At 46.7% G+C, this 16,876-nt stretch overlaps 6 protein-coding genes across 6 annotated transcripts; 5 read left to right on the top strand and 1 right to left on the bottom strand.

Moving 5' to 3' along the window:
* Positions 1-1,476: 1,476 nt before the first annotated feature.
* On the top strand, positions 1,477-2,313 carry N7533_001616 (uncharacterized protein; the record flags this gene model as incomplete). The annotated part of the gene is made up of 2 exons (XM_057098266.1): positions 1,477-1,757; positions 1,812-2,313. 2 exons carry the CDS (start codon positions 1,477-1,479, stop codon positions 2,311-2,313), a joined length of 783 nt encoding a protein of 260 aa, XP_056963402.1.
* A 708-nt stretch (positions 2,314-3,021) lies between these two features.
* N7533_001615 (uncharacterized protein) lies at positions 3,022-4,994 on the top strand (the record flags this gene model as incomplete). Its single annotated transcript, XM_057098265.1, has 3 exons — positions 3,022-3,831; positions 3,899-4,504; positions 4,563-4,994. The coding sequence occupies 3 exons, from the start codon at positions 3,022-3,024 to the stop codon at positions 4,992-4,994; spliced, it is 1,848 nt and encodes a 615-aa protein (XP_056963401.1).
* A 1,000-nt stretch (positions 4,995-5,994) lies between these two features.
* N7533_001614 (FAD-dependent oxidoreductase) lies at positions 5,995-7,355 on the top strand (the record flags this gene model as incomplete). The annotated part of the gene is made up of 3 exons (XM_057098264.1): positions 5,995-6,149; positions 6,205-7,013; positions 7,075-7,355. The coding sequence occupies 3 exons, from the start codon at positions 5,995-5,997 to the stop codon at positions 7,353-7,355; spliced, it is 1,245 nt and encodes a 414-aa protein (XP_056963400.1).
* A 369-nt stretch (positions 7,356-7,724) lies between these two features.
* Positions 7,725-9,617, top strand: N7533_001613 (Zn(II)2Cys6 transcription factor; the record flags this gene model as incomplete). Its single annotated transcript, XM_057098263.1, has 3 exons — positions 7,725-8,423; positions 8,484-8,594; positions 8,703-9,617. The coding sequence occupies 3 exons, from the start codon at positions 7,725-7,727 to the stop codon at positions 9,615-9,617; spliced, it is 1,725 nt and encodes a 574-aa protein (XP_056963399.1).
* A 3,524-nt stretch (positions 9,618-13,141) lies between these two features.
* On the bottom strand, positions 13,142-13,593 carry N7533_001612 (uncharacterized protein; the record flags this gene model as incomplete). The annotated part of the gene is made up of 2 exons (XM_057098262.1): positions 13,142-13,155; positions 13,206-13,593. 2 exons carry the CDS (start codon positions 13,591-13,593, stop codon positions 13,142-13,144), a joined length of 402 nt encoding a protein of 133 aa, XP_056963398.1.
* A 1,284-nt stretch (positions 13,594-14,877) lies between these two features.
* N7533_001611 (beta strand repeat-containing protein) lies at positions 14,878-16,790 on the top strand (the record flags this gene model as incomplete). Its single annotated transcript, XM_057098261.1, has 3 exons — positions 14,878-14,953; positions 15,003-16,349; positions 16,432-16,790. 3 exons carry the CDS (start codon positions 14,878-14,880, stop codon positions 16,788-16,790), a joined length of 1,782 nt encoding a protein of 593 aa, XP_056963397.1.
* Positions 16,791-16,876: the final 86 nt, after the last annotated feature.

Below are 16,876 nucleotides of genomic sequence, written 5' to 3'. Positions count from 1 at the left end.
TCCGGAGGGCATGCCTGTCCGAGCGTCATTTCTGCCCTCCAGCCCGGCTGATGTGTTGCCCCCCCTCCCGCGGGAAGGGCCCGAAAGGCAGCGGCGGCACCGCGTCTGGTCCGCGAGTGCTGGGTCAGGTCAGTAACTTGAAGTCTTCTTTCACCGAGATACAAAAACGGGCCCTCTTACTATAAGATGAATTCTAGCATGCCGTTGTATCAAACCTGGCTACACAGATCCCATATGCGACTGGTGCTATATAAGCACTAAATATGGACGCTCTGGAAAACCCCGACCAGCCTGGTAACGTTGCTGTGGCCTACTTCGGTGACGGAGCCGCAAGCGAGGGAGAGTAAGTTGACCGGTCTCTCTATACTTCCCATCATCTCTCTCTTCAAGTTTGCTTCAACTTCATTCTAATCATCTTCTACTCTTCCGACCCCATCGTGTTGGAGCCAAATAGCGGCGCTACTTCCAAGCAACGTATGAAAAGCCATCTAATCTATGGAGTAAGGAAGATTGGAACGACGATGATCACTTTAGCCGCAAATACAGGCCCGGGCCTATTCTTTGGACTCACACGCTAAATTCTCTACTGCACTTGAGCCAATAAAAATAGCTCAAATGTGTTTAACGACCAGATTACCCATAACTCACTATGATGGATATTCAGTCTTTGACACTGGACCCACGGTATACTATTTGGGTGAAATATTTGCAGATCACTCTTGCCAGCATTCTGCCATCCTGCAAAACTGTACGCCAAGCTTCCTATAGATTTTGGGCCTTGGATTGAACTTTGGCTAGTACGGTTGGGTTGTATCTGACTCCATACAGAGAAACAGCTGAATTTTCTAATTTGCATAACATAAGTTTGAAGGGGCGGAAATGGCCAAAAATAAATGAAGCTCCCGTATGAGAGCGTTGATAAGTCAACTTCAACTTTTCTAGACCAAGTGGCTCGGGTAGAGATTGGAGCATAGCCTGGTCCTCTTAACACTCTCAGCCTCGACGGGGAATTTCAATGGAGCTTCAATATAGTTTTGGCCCCCATATTGAGCTTTTCATTCTTGGAAGGCTATGTATGTACTTGTGCAGATCCTAGCCTATTATGATACAGGAGTGCGAGAGCGAATGAGCGTCGAGAATCCTTGGGGACGGCTTCGCTAAGCGGGGCGGGGGCTTGATCCTCAGCCTCCACTCTACCCAACGCGAAGCCCAAGTTGGTAACACAGACACATTAGCATTTCGCAAACGAGCCTTGATTGCCATATTACGCATACTCGCTTTGATGTTAGAGTTCTATTTTTGTGTTGGGATTCCTGAAGAGTTTCTGATCAGTAATTTCACCAATCTATATAAGAACAAGGAATACCAAGCTTTCTGCAGCCTTGCACAGACATCTTCGAAAACAAAACAATCGCCTCTCATCTCCCTTTATTTTCACTCGTCTACTAGTACGCCCAGTCGGAATTCACACTCATCATGGGCTCAGTCACATATGCCGACGGCGTTTCTATTCTTCAGCTTATTGCATACCTTCCATCATTTTTCGTGTCCAGCTTTCTGGTTTACCGCCATGGTATTCGCAGCTCGGGCGGCTTTATCTTTCTCGTCATTTTCACCCTGGTCCGCATAGTCGGCGCATGTTGTGAATTGGCGACTATCCACAATCCCTCAACTGGTATCTACATTGCAGCTGCTATCTGCAGCTCCATTGGATTATCCCCCTTACTCATGGCTTGCTCGGGCATGTTGTCAAGAGCGTAGGTGCTCCACAGATCTAAAGAAGCCCTTGGCTATTCACTAAACTCATCTAGAAACCAATCCATGGCTCGCCCTATTCTTCACAGACTCACCTTCACCGCTTTCCGTGTCACCACAATCGTCGCGCTGGCTTTGACCGTGAGTGGAATTACTTGGAATATGACTCCGGAGGCCTTGAAAACACCGAACACCGAAGTGAAGGTTGGCATGATCTTGTATTTCGTCAGCTGGGTGCTTTTGTGTGTGGGTCTCGCCGTCCTGTTTCTGCGCCGCTCGAAGATCGCCGAGGGCGAGAACCGCAACTTGCTTGCTGTGGCTGTCTGTGTTCCGTTTCTTCTCATTCGAACCATTTACGCTCTCTTGCTCTGGTTTGTCGCGAACAATACATTCAACGCACTGGATGGAAATACCACGGTTCAGCTGGTGATGTCTGTCCTTGAGGAGATGGTTATTGTCTTTGTTTGCCTAGGTGTCGGATTCACCCTGCATGTTCGTGAAAAGAACTGGAAGTCCGTTCCAAACAAGGAGGCGGAACTGAGAGAGGAGATGGCTTAGATAGACTTGATTTCCTGTTATCATCATTGTGATTAGCGTGTCCATTTTGCGCAGCTTTACGAATTTATTTCTATTCTACAATACTTCATCTCATTCGCGTAGAAAGTGAGTTTATCTCAAGTTGCGGCATGTACATGAATACGATAATGTCATTTCAGTTATAGTGAGATACGAGTTCTGTATTAATCCATCGAAGCCATGACAGTCCAGACAACTAAGATTTAGGGTTTAAGAAGAGTGGATTTTCGTAGTTCTATTTGAAGCACATTCTAGGCGGATGCTAGTACATGTGAACAAGCTTCAACATTTTAGAGCTCTGCCAAGGTTTTAGGTCCCTGGTGTATGAAAAGAAAGCAAGTCGTCGTCATGCATGCTTCAAATGGTCAACCCCTCATGCGGGCCTCGTAATTTGGGGGCCATATTTCATTCAAGCGACGTATCGCGTAGTGAGCGGCATTAGGTCCACAACAAAAGTGGGCCCAACCGCCTCCAGTGCGAAATAGGTGACTGCAACCTATTTAGGTTAGTATTGCGGCGATGTGCATAGTTGGCGTGGTGAACAGCCCGTGCTGCGGTCCTCGCTGATCGGGGGGCCAAGTTATCGCGTTGCTGAAAATAGAAATTCGGTGTTTTATGTTCAGTTTAAGATCTGGAAAATACCCATCATTCTCACGATTCTCTAGACTTGAAGTCACTTACTATTAAAAAATGGGTAAACTGGTTGGTAAACTCATCGGCTCGGGTATCGACGCCATCAACGCATCTCGAAATCGCTCATCTTACACAAGCCCCCACTCAAACACAAGACGCGATCTTACCGCTGATCAGAGCGGTGAATTCGTTGCTACAGAGAAGGTAGCTGGTGCGCCCATCTACGAAGGATATGCAGAGCTTCCAGCGCCCAACGCGCCCCCTATTCACGCCCAGTATGCAGAGCTCCCTGCCTCGATTTCCTTTACCCACGAGCCTCCCAAGTCCGACGTCCAGCTCCATGAGAATTATGCAGAGCTTCCAAGTGCTTCATACGAGGATATCGAAACCAAGAGGATCAACCTCGACCCAGTCGATGGGCACCATACAAAATACTCTCCAGTGGAGAGGGACAACTGGGACGCGTATAGCGAGTCCAATTATTCAACCGGCCTTAACCGCGGCATGAATCAAGACGAAGCGGCCTGCAAACTGGATGAGACAACACGATACGCGAGACCGCCCACATACGAAGAGTCGGGAATATCACCCAGCAATGTTTCAAATGTGCCAGGAAATAACAATCTCGGCGAAGCTAGAGAGACAGAGCGACGGGAAATCGAGAATATGGTTCGCGATCTTCTGGATATGGCAGGACCACCAAATTCATCCACAGGTCGGATGCCTGGCCCCGTTGTGATTCCACAACGGAGGCCCGGGTCGAAATTCCGTGGGTTCGTGTGTGCGTATGCACCCGAATTGGCGGATTGCGGCATAGGCCAGGACATGTTTTTGGAATTTCTGGAAGACATCTACGAGTCAAGTAAAGTGAGTATTCGTTGGGCTTTTTGCAAGATTGACAAGATTATGAAGCCAATGCTAATATCGCGATTAGGTCTCTCGAAACCTCGATGTTATCGGCATCGCAACGGATATCGTGACTTGGGTACCCGGAAAGACAGATATTATGACAGAAACCCTCATAAAGATAGTGGCTGGATCCATTCCCAGATCACGATACCCTGGTCGGGAGTCAACCTTCCTCGACTCGGTCAACGACTTGATATTCATGCCTCGAGGCCTCTGTGCTATGGTGGTGGAGTTCAAGGACAATATTTTCGGCCAGCAAGAAGGTGTGCTCGGTCCACTTTCCCAGCGAATGGGCAGAACAATATTTACTTCCGAGAAGATTAATTTGACCGGGTCGGCGATGAGCCCCAAATCAAGCACCGAGATCTATGACAGGAGAGCCGTCCAACAAGACACGGATTCTAGCTCTTTCCGGTCCAGAAACAGTGGCCCTCTGCAGATTGAGATCCTCGAATCTAGACCGTTGATCTTTCCTGATTTGCATTGCGCGGCAGTTGGGGTCACAGAACGAACAGAACGAACAGAGAGGATGGAGAGATCAAGACCAGGTAGCATGGACAGACACTCAATGATCAGGGCCGCAGGTGGATGGATTGGTGATCAATATGAGAGAAGGAAGTTAGAGTCAGAAGTGAGATTTATCCCCATTTCCACTCCGTTTTTGTGTGTTTGTTACTAACAAGAGACAGAACGTGAATATGTCACGAATGTCGCACGGAAATGGTTTAAATGGCTTAAAATACTTAAATCTACATCACGACGGCTCCGCACATTCAGCACATAACGGCAAGCTCATATCGACAATTACCGGTGGGAGGCTAGGAAATAAAAACAAGCAAGGACTGATCCATCGTGCTGCAGCTTCTATCATGGAAGCTCAGGGTGCCAAGCAAGCTACTCGGAGTACAGATTCGATTGAATCAAACACCGGCATAGGGAGAACGCATCTTGGGAATAATACCCGGAGCCTGAGCTCCACGAAAAAGGTTCTGCAGCCGAATATGCAGTATCTGGTAATTGTGAATATGCCCAGTGGACAGGAATTACAGCAATGTGCTACCAAGCTAGAATACATCATGAAGGAGAAGGGATTGCCGATAGCTAATGGCTTTGAACGATAATGGTAGCCATCATGCATGGCTATATTTTCAAGTTGATGCAAAGATATTTTTTTCGATTCTCTGGCGACTGTTTTCACATTTTTCACGACACATTACATAGCGAAACTATCAGCGCTGACATGCAATTGAGCGAATTTATATTTGATTTGTCGGGGTTTCGTACCTTGCACGATTTACTACAGTCATATTCATACGTAGATATGTATCTGTGGGTATCCGAGTATACTCAGACAGAACGTGAAGAAATGCATTGTCGCCTAGCGGCAGGAAATAGGCAGTGTATGCAGCAAACTCCACTTGTTAGTGGAGTGAGTGATCGACAGAAAAGTACCTTCTAAGGTTTTTATCGAATGCCTATTTTACAAAATGATATAAAAAAAGAAGAATCGAAGAATTCTAGAGATATGAGGTAACTTTTGATTGGTTTTAACTTTTTTTTTTTAAAAAAAAAAGTTCATATTCCAGCGCCCATTCCTCAAACACCCCCAGGAGAGTCATCTAGCAATCCTGTCTGAAGAATGGGTTTGGCCCCCAACGCCCCCAAACCATTCCAAATACTAGTGGATTGGCAGGCTGCAGTTCCCGTTTGTGTATTTCAAATACAGACCGCAAGGCTGAACGAGAATTGTTGACGAAATTCCACCTCACCGCCCTAGCCTTCAAGAAATCAATTAGCACTGATCAAGTTACGTATGGCGATGGATGACTTTAGAATGATATTATGGAGTATTTGGCTTTTTATTTCTATTTTTAAAGAACATATCATCATCAATTTGTACTTGTCATTCACTGGGATGGGTGGCTGAAATCCGATTCTCGACTATGAATCTCGGCCGTCCTATGCGAGTTTATGCGAGCTTATGCGAGCACCGAGCGCCTATGGCTCACGACTATAAGATTTCGTTAATTTCTGAGAGACCTTCAACTTGACCATGATACATAATCACCGCGTTAAATCTTATCCGAACCCCAGCTTGCTTCAACCAAGTCATATACAATAATGCCTTCGCAAAATGAGCTTCATGTTTTGATTATCGGCGCCGGACTTGGTGGCCTAGTCCTTGCCCAGGCTCTGCGAAAGCAAGGCATATCATTCGAGATGCATGAGAAAACCTCAGACTCGCGTTTTCAAGGCTGGGCTATTGGAATTCATAGGTATTCTACTCATTGATAATTATGCCCTCTTGCAAAACACTAACATATTGAACAGCATCATCAACGACCTCTTGGAGCACTTTCCCTCGGACATGCCGCCTGTAGATCTGGCCGACATATTCTTGCCGCTTTCATTGCCCGCGCAAATGATATTTTATGGTAATAATGAGCTTGAGCCTCGTTACGGTGTACAGGATACCGGAACTAAGGCTGTTATTCGGTGCAATCGGCAGCGTCTAAGGTCATGGCTTGCAACCAATATACATATCAATTTCGGCAATGCAGCTACTACAGTGGAGGAAATTTCAGGCAATCAAGTTAGGGTGAAGTTTGAAAATGGTTCTAGTGCAGTTGGCGACATTGTGGTCGGCGCGGATGGTGTCAACAGCGCTATACGTCAACAATTGGTACAGCCCGATCCAGTGCATGTGCTTCCGATTACCACGGTTGTTGGCGAGATCGTTCTATCCGGCAAAGAATTCGAAAAACAACTCGAATTGGGATATAGCGGTTACGTGGCACATGATGCAAGTTCACAAGATGAAGGAAGTGGAAGAATATTTGTGGGTTTGAATTCGGTCAATGACGATGGAAAGTCAGGCAACTATTACTGGTCTGTGAACTATGTTGACCCAACTGCTTCAAAACTTCCTCATTGGACAGCAGAGGCAAGTAAGGCCGAAAGATACCAGCTTGCATTGGAAAAGACAAGTCATCTCAAGCCTGAGTTTACGGAGATAATTCGTCAAACGGGTATAGAAGGCATGTCGGATGTCCAAATATGTCTCCGGGAATTGGAACTGCGGGACCTCCCTGCAGGAAGAGTGACCTTGCTCGGAGATGCAGCTCATTGCATGACGCCTTGTGAGTTTCTAACCTTGGAAGTTCATACCCTTGCCATTAAAAGGCTAATCGGAAAATGCAGTCCGTGGAGAGGGTGGGGTGCAGGCCATGCGTGATGCTCTTTATCTGTCAAAAGCTATTGAGCTAGTGGGAAAAAGTGCCACCGATAAAAGCAAGATGATTCGCTTTATGAGGGAATACCAGAATGAGATGCTCTCTCGGGGTAGCAAAGCGGTTCGCCTTTCGCGGGATGAATGGACCAAGGTATCTAAGGAAGGGCGATCCAGCTGGGGCACCAAACACTCAATAATTCCATTCGAGAAGGTCACATTGAACGATATTCCATTCAAGTTAGCAAAATAGAGCCCCATCCAGCGTTAGTGAGGATTATCGAGATGTACATCTCAATCTGTTCCTGGTTAAGAAGATAACACGTTCTGTCAAACGTGGATGATTCGGCAAAATTCACGTTTGGTAAAATAAAATAATAGATTACCAGAACTGTCACGCCCTACCAATGACAAGTTACTTTTTTTAGGCGTCGCCCATCTAGGTTAGACTTTGAGTTGATCTCTCCAAGGCTGTGTGGCCTTTGGTGGGGGCCGCTTTAGCTGTGTACTAAACTCCCCAACCAAAAACCCGAGGACATTCCGGCATTCTTCAGCCTGATAAATATTTATTTCTCTTCATCTATCAAGTCAGTATCAAGCTCAACTTTAAAATCCTTCAATCATGGTATACTGTGGTAAACCCAGTAAGGGCTGCGGTATGTGCCGCTCACGCAAGATCCGTTGTGACCAGGCCCGACCGGCTTGCGATCAGTGCATTCGAACGAAGAGAGAATGCCCAGGATACCGCGACCAGCTGGATCTTATATTTCGCGACGTGACAAAAGCCACAGCACGGAAAGCAGGAAGCTCGAGTTCTGCTTCGTCGGCTTCGTATGCATCGTCCCACATTGTTGGGTCCTCTCGCAACTCTTACCGTGTTCAGTCCCCCTCGACAGGGTCCACTGGATCACTCGCGGAAACAAGCTTTGATTTCGGCTCAGATCCCGATCATCAATATATGATGCGCCAAATAAGGCCAAGTGCAGTGATCAGAAACCCCACAGAGGGCCTTTCGAAAGAGCAGGCTATCTGCTTCTTTCTCCAATCGCATAATATTCCCGGAAGTGCCCTCATGACGGACACTCTGACAAATTTTCTGATGGAGTCGGGTGCATCTCTAGGGCAGCAAGCCATACAATCTAGTATTCATGCTGTCGCAGGTGCGATGCTTGCCCGGGTTCGCAACGTGCCCTCCCTGAAGCAGGCGGCTCGCCAGGAATATGGCTCTACGCTCAAACTAGTCAATGCAGCACTAGCCGACCCCGTTCAGTCTAGGACAAACCAGGCATTACTTGCGGTTGTATTCATGTCTTTGTATGAGGTAAAGTCCCATCAATTCCAGAGTTGAAATCAATACCGAATCAACTACTGACAGTGTTAGGTTATCACATCCAGAGCTCCTCAAAGCATCCAGGGCTGGACAAATCATATTTGCGGAGCTGCAGCTCTTCTCGAGCACCGAGGATTTGCACAGATGACGACTGAAATGGGCGTTCGTCTTTTTCTACATTTGAGATACCAAATTGTTTGTGCATAATTGCTCCCCGTGAAAGAAAGGAAAACCATCACAAAAAGAAACCCTCGTCTAATCTATTCACAGATAGTCAGTTGTCTCCAGCGAGACTTGAGAGTACCTGATTCTCTGATGAAGTGTTCTAAACTGGATTTATTCCCTGAGATAAGGGATGCACTCGGAAACAAATTAATCATCATCATTGGAAATCTTTCCAATCTTCGAGCCGATGTCCAAGGACGGATTATTGACGACCCACATCAAATACTGGCTGCCGCATGTGCCATTGAAGCTGACCTCATGGCCTGGCTAGCTGCTTTACCGCCTGATTTCACTTATAGCAGTCATACAGTGATGCCAATGGACCATAGCTTTGAACGAATTTGTGGTGGAATTCGACCTTTCAACAACCAATATCACAGTTACCCAGACCTATGGTCTCCAAATCTCTGGAACCATTATCGGTGTGCACGAATTATCGTCAGCGAGTTAATACTAGCGAACGTTCATAAGGTGTCTAGCACTTCACCACGTGGTTCTCTATCCGAAGATTTCCGTTTACACTGCAAATCCTTGCGCTCTACAATACGCCGCCTGGGTGCCGATATTTGCCGGAGCGTGCCGTTCCATCTAGGTGCTTGCAACGCGGGAATCCTTCCAGGAAGACCCATGCTGCCTGCAGAAACTTATATTGGCGGGCTCATGTTGCTCTGGCCCTTATTCGTTGCCGGCATCGTTGAAGGGCGCAACCACCCTCAAAGAAAGTGGGTAAGGCAATGTCTGGGTATGATCGGTCGGTCGATGGGCATGGATCAGGCACTCGCACTCATGGATATCCTTGCCGTTGATCCGGGAATGTTCCATTCGGTCGAGAAATTCGGCGAGGATGCCGATGAAGAAAGTAGTTCTCCGGGAGTGATGTCTGTTTCGATATTCCATGTTCCGTACTATGAACTTGGCAATTCGAAGGAGTATCAGCAGATACGTGCATCCTCTGCATGATTACTCAAAGTTTAGAATATCATGGCCACTTTGGCAGCTCTATATAGTATACATCTTACGTCGCGTCGCATCTTCAGCTAGATCTTGAACTTTACTAGATTTTTTTCTGTAGAAAGAAAAACAAAAATCGCCCTTTAATTATACTATATTGTTGCTTCAACATAGTTGGGAGGAGAGATAGGCAGTTCACTATAACAGGGCGGGTTGACTTCATTCGGCACGACTTCCGAATTGCCCCTTGCTCGTTGGATAATCTAGAGAGGAAATGACGCGTTGAGTGCAGTCTGTAGAGATCTTCCAGTAACCCTTTTGCACTCCATTAAAAACCACACTGGTCGAGCAGCGACTTAAAATGGGCTGACATGGCTGATATTCTGCATGTTTATTTGATGATTGGCTAAAGACTTTTATCGATTCCTCGATACGCCGTCGAATTCATGTTCCAGGTATATTGCGCGCAATTGGCAAAATGAAAGGAATCTTGCAGCCAGGCTGTCTGCGGGTGTTGGTAAAGGGCCGAAGAGTCAATTCTTCAATGGCCAAACAGGATCGTACTAGGTCATTGGTTTGAAATTGAGGTGAATTTGGCTTATCCGTCTTCCATCGAGCGAGACGAGTCAAAAGGCTTCTATCGTCTCGGCTTTTCTGTTTGGTGGTCGTGAGAACGCAGATCAGGTATATATGTAGCACATTTTGATTCCATGTCTCGGGTTAGGTGAAACCAGTAGGGATTGCAGTTCTAGAAATAGGCTTTGCATATTGTCCGCCTTTGGGGTCGTACATAATATGGTATTGCGTTGAAATTTCCAAATTTTAACTTGAATGTGACCCTGAGGTGGCCATGGCTGTCCGGACGCTCAACGTTGAAGAGTCGGAGTTGAATTAAATGGAGTCTGGGCCAAACTTGAAGGTAAATCATGGGAAAGTAGTAGGGAATACTACTAGTATCTACCTACCTACCTAGGTAGGTACCAGATTATGTAGTATCACCACCCGTGGACTGGCACCTGCCGAGGTCACGGTGGGCAGTGCCGGGGATGAACCCCCCTATGGTCGTGGATATCTCACGATTTTTTTTTTTGATAGCCGCAGCATTTACTGTAGAAGGCAGCCAAGCTATAGTATAAAGTCTAATATATCTGAGCCATATCATCACCTCAAGCTTTCAATTTCCATGGTCGCGATTTTTGATTTGTCAGTTTGTCGTGATAAAGAAAACGGTCCACTATAAATCCAATCTCAACCAATCGTGATGCTTCTTTATGTCCACTGCGCCTTGGCTGCCTAAATCAGATTAGTGCAAAGGCCACCCCCGCGAGTCGTTTCTGTAAAGATTTCCTCTGATCTTCGTGATTGTGATTATGACACGAACCCCGATTTTATGACCAAAAAGTCCGACTGGAAATCTCAATTGACAATAAAGAAACTGAACTTCATGAACGTACCAAGAAGGGGCTATTCATCGACTTCATGTTGGACGTGTCGCCGTCGCCGTCTCAAATGCGACCGAGCGCTTCCGGAGTGCCATAAGTGTTCAGCCAGCGAACACCCTTGCCAAGGATATAGCGAATCAAGGCCCCTACGGTGGACCAATGGCATCGCTAGTCGAGGCAAACTTATGGGGAAACGCGTGCCTATCATTGATGTCAATAAGTCGTGTGCCTCAATTATGAGGTCACTTGAAGACCCAGCAGTGCAAGACTTGTCCCCCATCAATCGGGGATATATAAAATATTGTAGGTATATGGGCATGGAGAAGACAATGTATCAGTTTCTAACTCGAACCAGTTGATCGTTATTGTTCTGTTGAAAGTGCGCTTTATGATTCCGATGCAACCAATCCCTTTCGAGAGTTCATGCGGATAATCCCTTCAAGCAGGGCACTTCCCCATGCAATGATATCCATTGCGGCCCTCCATCAAGCTCGGAGAAGTCTAAATGGCCGTGTAATCAAGCTTGAGCATTCGCCGACCCCGGAGAATGATGCTGGCATTATGATTTCAACACACACGAGTACCATCGGAGAAGACCCATGCGCAGTTTACGATTCCCTGAGGCACAAGCAACATGCGTTGCAACAGATTCAGCAGGAGCTTTTAAGCTCTAATTTTCGACATATTGAAGGTACAATTGCCTCAATACTCTTACTGATTTGGCAGGATTGCATGGACTCCGGGAAGAATTCCTGGAGATATCATCTGGATGCTCTGAAACAAATTGCGGAGTTGCAAAAATCTTCTACACAATTCCAACAGGCGAGGTGTTTCTTATTTGATTTCGCAAGCTTTGAACGGTACCTTGAAATGACCTACGCGACGTGAGTTTCTCGAACAACCCTGCTTGGTATAATGCTTTGTCTCACTATATTCAGGCTACACATTCTGGGAACTACATTTATCCGGGGTAAAACTGTTTACCAACCATTGCTTTCCACAATATCGCCACGTGAAATGATGATATTTTCTGAGAGCGAGTTATGGTCAGGTTGTCCAGCAGAGCTTCTCTATATCATCTCCATTCTCAACGATATTTCAAGATCAGAGTCGATTCCATCTGGATTCACAACAGAAATCATGCCTGCTTTTAATGCCTTTTCACCGATGAAATGGGCAATCCGAAGCGAGAACCCTAGCTTGATGAAGGCCCGATATCATTTATCGAGCATTTACAAACATTCTGCTGCGATTTACATGTCTCAGGTTCTGGGCCAACTTCCTCAAGGCCAGCATATTGAGTTTGATACTCCGGCTTCTCTTGACCCGATCATATTGCATATTGAATCCATTAGCCCCGAGGACACTCATTTCAGGGCACTAGTATGGCCTGCATTCGTCATTGGAGCGGAGGCGAAGAATTTATCACAAAGACTGGTCATTGTTCGAGTATTTGAACGTCTTTGGGACATATGGCGCTGCCAGAATGTGAAAAACGCTTTGGATGTACTTCGGGACCTTTGGGCTCGGAATGATGAAAGTACTACCCTGTCTCTTGGATTGGTGAAATTTATCGCTCGGGGATGGATTGGATTTTTGTTTGATATCCCATCCAAATCGATGCACTTGAGAGTATTCTCTCGAGGTCAATGAATTGATACAATTTGATTTCCTGCTATCTCAACCCGAATTCTCAATCCACCACCTGGTTTACTGAAATGTGCCGGTGCTCCAGGGCTGAAGATAAATAATACTAATTTTCTATATAGTAGCCGTATTTAATTTCCGTGGTCCACATTTTCGGGCTGGAAGGAATCAAAGATAGTAACTTTATTTTCCTAGTCTGACAGAAGTCCTGATAATGAACCCATCCAACCCAACCTTGGAAGGCTGTGCCGGTAGCCTATTCTCCAACAAAGAGATTATTCCCAAGGAACATCGAAACCGAACATAAGGTAAATGAGATATCCACTTGATCTGCTCTCTTCTTGCGAGGAATATTTTAATGATATGATACTTATGGCCTTCAAGTTGCACCATTTTGTCATGAAAAGCAAACGTGATCCATGGATGTTGAATCAATCAGAAGTTTTATAAGTGCAGTTCTGTGTAAAAATGTGAGTGATGTATTCAAGAAAGTATCTCCCAAACACACCATGACGCACAATTTGGCCAATTCCCCAGTTTGAATCGACGGTACATAGCCAGGGGAATATAAACGAAGAGTTGATCCCTTGAGGGCATAGTCCAGTTTCAGGCCCGAATATACAGGCATATGGTGGATAATAATGGTCGATGGTAATGCTATTGGGATTTGCTTGGCAGCACATATAGAAGCTGGAGCTGAAAGATGGGGCTTTTGGCGAGTCTTTACTCCTGATATTGGCGTTTGAGCTTTGTTGAGATGAGTAGGCAGTTGAATCAAGATCCTCATCAAGTTCTGTGATTGGCTCTGGCGATGCAGCTTTTGGATTCTCCGAGAGCATGGTAATTTCCGAAGGAGCGGAAGTTGCGGCATCACTATGTTGTAAACATGTGGCCATTGTGACCCCACTGAATATGATTAAAATTGTATGAATCATTTAGCTTCTAATTCAAACGGGATAAGCCAAAACTGAAAGTTTTTCAGGGCGTTGGAAACATAAAAAACATAGAACGGGAGCTTTTTTGAGTTTTCAAACTATAAGAGTACTAACCAGACGATGTTTCGTAAAACAATGATATTCGGAACGTAGTATCAGAAACAACTACATCGCGAACTCGTCATGAGATCATGCAACATTCCAATTTACTATTGGTGTGAGGTTTCATGTCGCAAGTTCACAGCATTTCTTCGTCGTGTGACGTAATGAATTAGGCGACAATGAGGCGTTTCCATTGAGTGAATATTTTGGTATAGTGAATAGGCAATTTATGGAGATGAAGTTCAAATCTGCCATTCGGGAAATGAGCAGTCGAAAAAGGGTACTCGTACCATCGGAGTACTAGGGGGAACCAGTGACCAATAATAGAGCTTGACCTAGAAGTGGATACCCCAAAACTATCCTATATGATTGGCGTATGGCGGTCACGTTGCGTGAATTAGGGTTGAGTTCCCGGGCCGTCCCACAGCTGGAGCAATCCTATACCTCGCCTTTGTGAAACGTCACACGAAGACAACGATCAGGCACCTTCTTTCTTTGGAAGAAGAGCGGACTGCTTCAAGTCTCATGACCGCATCTGATTATTTCTGGGGTATGACCGATGCGCATATTGTAAGCGGAAATGAAAACATCGTCCTGATGAGCGACCACACCCCGGCGAGAAATTACATGGGACAGCATACCCCAGAACCTTGATCGTGGTCCTGATATTCCGGGGAGTAGGATCATCCATATATCACCCGATCGGTTAATACTCATGCAAGGATGGAACCAGGCGAATGAATCATGACTCTATCATTTGCTACAAGTTTTCTGAAAACAACGACCATCACAGAAAGGTGGGTTTCATTGAGCATGCTCTCCAATCAATGAATATGCTGCGGTAGATTCGAACAGCTTGTGGATGGCAATAGCATGGATGAGTGAGAGTCAATATTCTGATCATCCAGCATCTGATATGCAACTGTTGCATCTATGGCGTGATTTAGCTAATGACCTGGACATGAGTTTTGAATCACTTTCCAACCTTGGACAATTCAAGTTCAAGTTTCAATCAACATATTTCCTCCAAGTCCCCGAGGGCAACTCTACCATGTATTATATATGCTCCCCCTTGGTCTGGCATAGCTTCCACTAATTTTAAACTTCAAACGTTTACTTGAATTCTGAGGTCTTTTCATCACCATGGATCTTCCTACAATCTCCCAAGTGGTTCCAGCGTCGGGTCCAATTACAGGCGGCACGGCTGTAACGATCGTTGGTAAGTTTCGAGTCTTCACCAAGAGACCACTACTCAAAAATAACCCCAGGTACCAATCTTCTAAGCCCTACTGCCGTAACCTTTGGCGGTACGAATGCGACAGTTGCTTCAAGCACCTCCACTACTATTTCCGTCACGAGTCCTGCAAATAGTGTGGGTAGTGCTCAAATCGTCGTCACTACGAGTGCGGGTAGCTCTACTCAACCGGCCTTCTTCAACTATGTCGTCGAAACTTTGCCAACTATCACCAGCTTGAACCCGGTCAATGGGCCTGTATCGGGCTCCAATGTCGTGTATCTAACTGGTTCCGGTCTTTCTTTCACCACTGCCGTCAGCTTCGGAATAATTAATGCGAAGAGCTTTGCTGTGCTGAGTGATACTCAAGTTGCCGCAGTCGCACCCACGGGGGCAGCAGGCTCTACTACCGTGAGTGTAACAAACTCGCTTGGAACGAGTGGGACTCTACCGTACACCTATACGACGTTGAATGTCCCCCAAACCACTTCTATCACCCCCAGTACTGGTCCCACCGCTGGTGGGAATAGCACGAGTATCTCTGGTTCGGGCTTTACGTATGCCACTTCTGTCGCCTTTGGCGCCAACCTAGCCTCTTTTACCGTCCTGTCGGATACGAGTATCACTGCAACGGTCCCTGCCGGGCCATCTGGCGGTGGTGATGCGGCTGTCATTGTTTCTGGCCCAGGTGGTTCCAGTCCCTCTGGCCCTACGTACACATACACCGCACCGCCGGTGCCTACGATTGTCTCTTTGACACCGTCCTCAGGCCCCTTGTCCGGTGGCGGCACAATCACGGTGCAAGGGACAAATTTGAACGGCGCAATAACCATTCTGTTCGGAGCTATTCCAGCTCTCTTTTTCACAGTCCTCAGTCCTTCTGCGATTAACGTAACAGTCCCTCCGGGGCTAGCAGTTGGAGCAGTGCCAGTTACAGTCACCACGCTGTCAGGAACCAGTTCCGGGTCCCCATACACGTACCTCGCACCTCCAAGCCCAAGCACAATTTTCCCCAGCGCTGGGGTGATTACTGGCGGGGCGTCGATAGCGATTACGGGCACAGGTCTCACGGGAACTAGCAGCGTACTTTTTGGATCAACACCAGCACAAGGCACGATTACGGTCACTGGGGACACATTGGTCACGGTGCAGGCCCCAGCTCACCCTGTGGGCACAGTTCCAGTCACCATTACCACTCCTGGTGGCACCAGTAGCTCGCTGTCATTCAGTTTCCAACCGACAGCCGCCGTGACCTCGATTAGCCCAGCACTCGGCCCTCTCGCTGGAGGTACGGTTGTCTCAATTGCGGGTGCAGGACTATTTGGGGCAAATGCTGTACTATTCGGTTCTGTACCGTCGGCAACTGTTATTGTTATTTCTGGTGGGTATTTCCGAATTCCCGAAACCCTGGCACTATGGGTTCCTAAGACACTGAGATCCTGAGTTGACCTGACAATCCCAAGATAACCTGGTTACGGCAGTGGCCCCCGCGCAGGCCGCAGGAGCTGTATCTGTGAAGGTCTCCACGGCTGCTAGTGTCAGCAATGGTGCTCTCTTCCAATACATCCCTCCGCCGACTCTGACTGACATATCGCCGACTAGCGGATCAATCATCGGTGGTGGCAATATAACTCTCACAGGGACAGGCTTCCTGAGCGCAACTACTGTGTTCTTCGGTCTCCTACCGGCAACTTTCACTATCCTCAACGATACTACCATCACGGCAACGGTCCCTATCACAGGGCTTCCAGGCCCTGCATCCGTGACAGTTACGAATCCTGGAGGTACCAGTGGAGCCCAAACCTACACATTTCATTTATAATGATAAAACTGTAAAAAAGGGATCCAGGACTGAGAACGGAGGTCTTCAGGACTGAGAACGGCGGTCCAAAGACCATGCCAGTTAAC

Source organism: Penicillium manginii (genome assembly GCF_028828005.1).
Source record: "Penicillium manginii strain IBT 31320 chromosome Unknown utg000002l:1.0-5564898.0:1.0-5567710.0, whole genome shotgun sequence".
Lineage (NCBI taxonomy): Eukaryota > Fungi > Ascomycota > Eurotiomycetes > Eurotiales > Aspergillaceae > Penicillium > Penicillium manginii.
The sequence above is the reverse complement of the archived record's forward strand: the minus strand, read 5'-3'. Positions and strand labels throughout refer to the sequence as shown.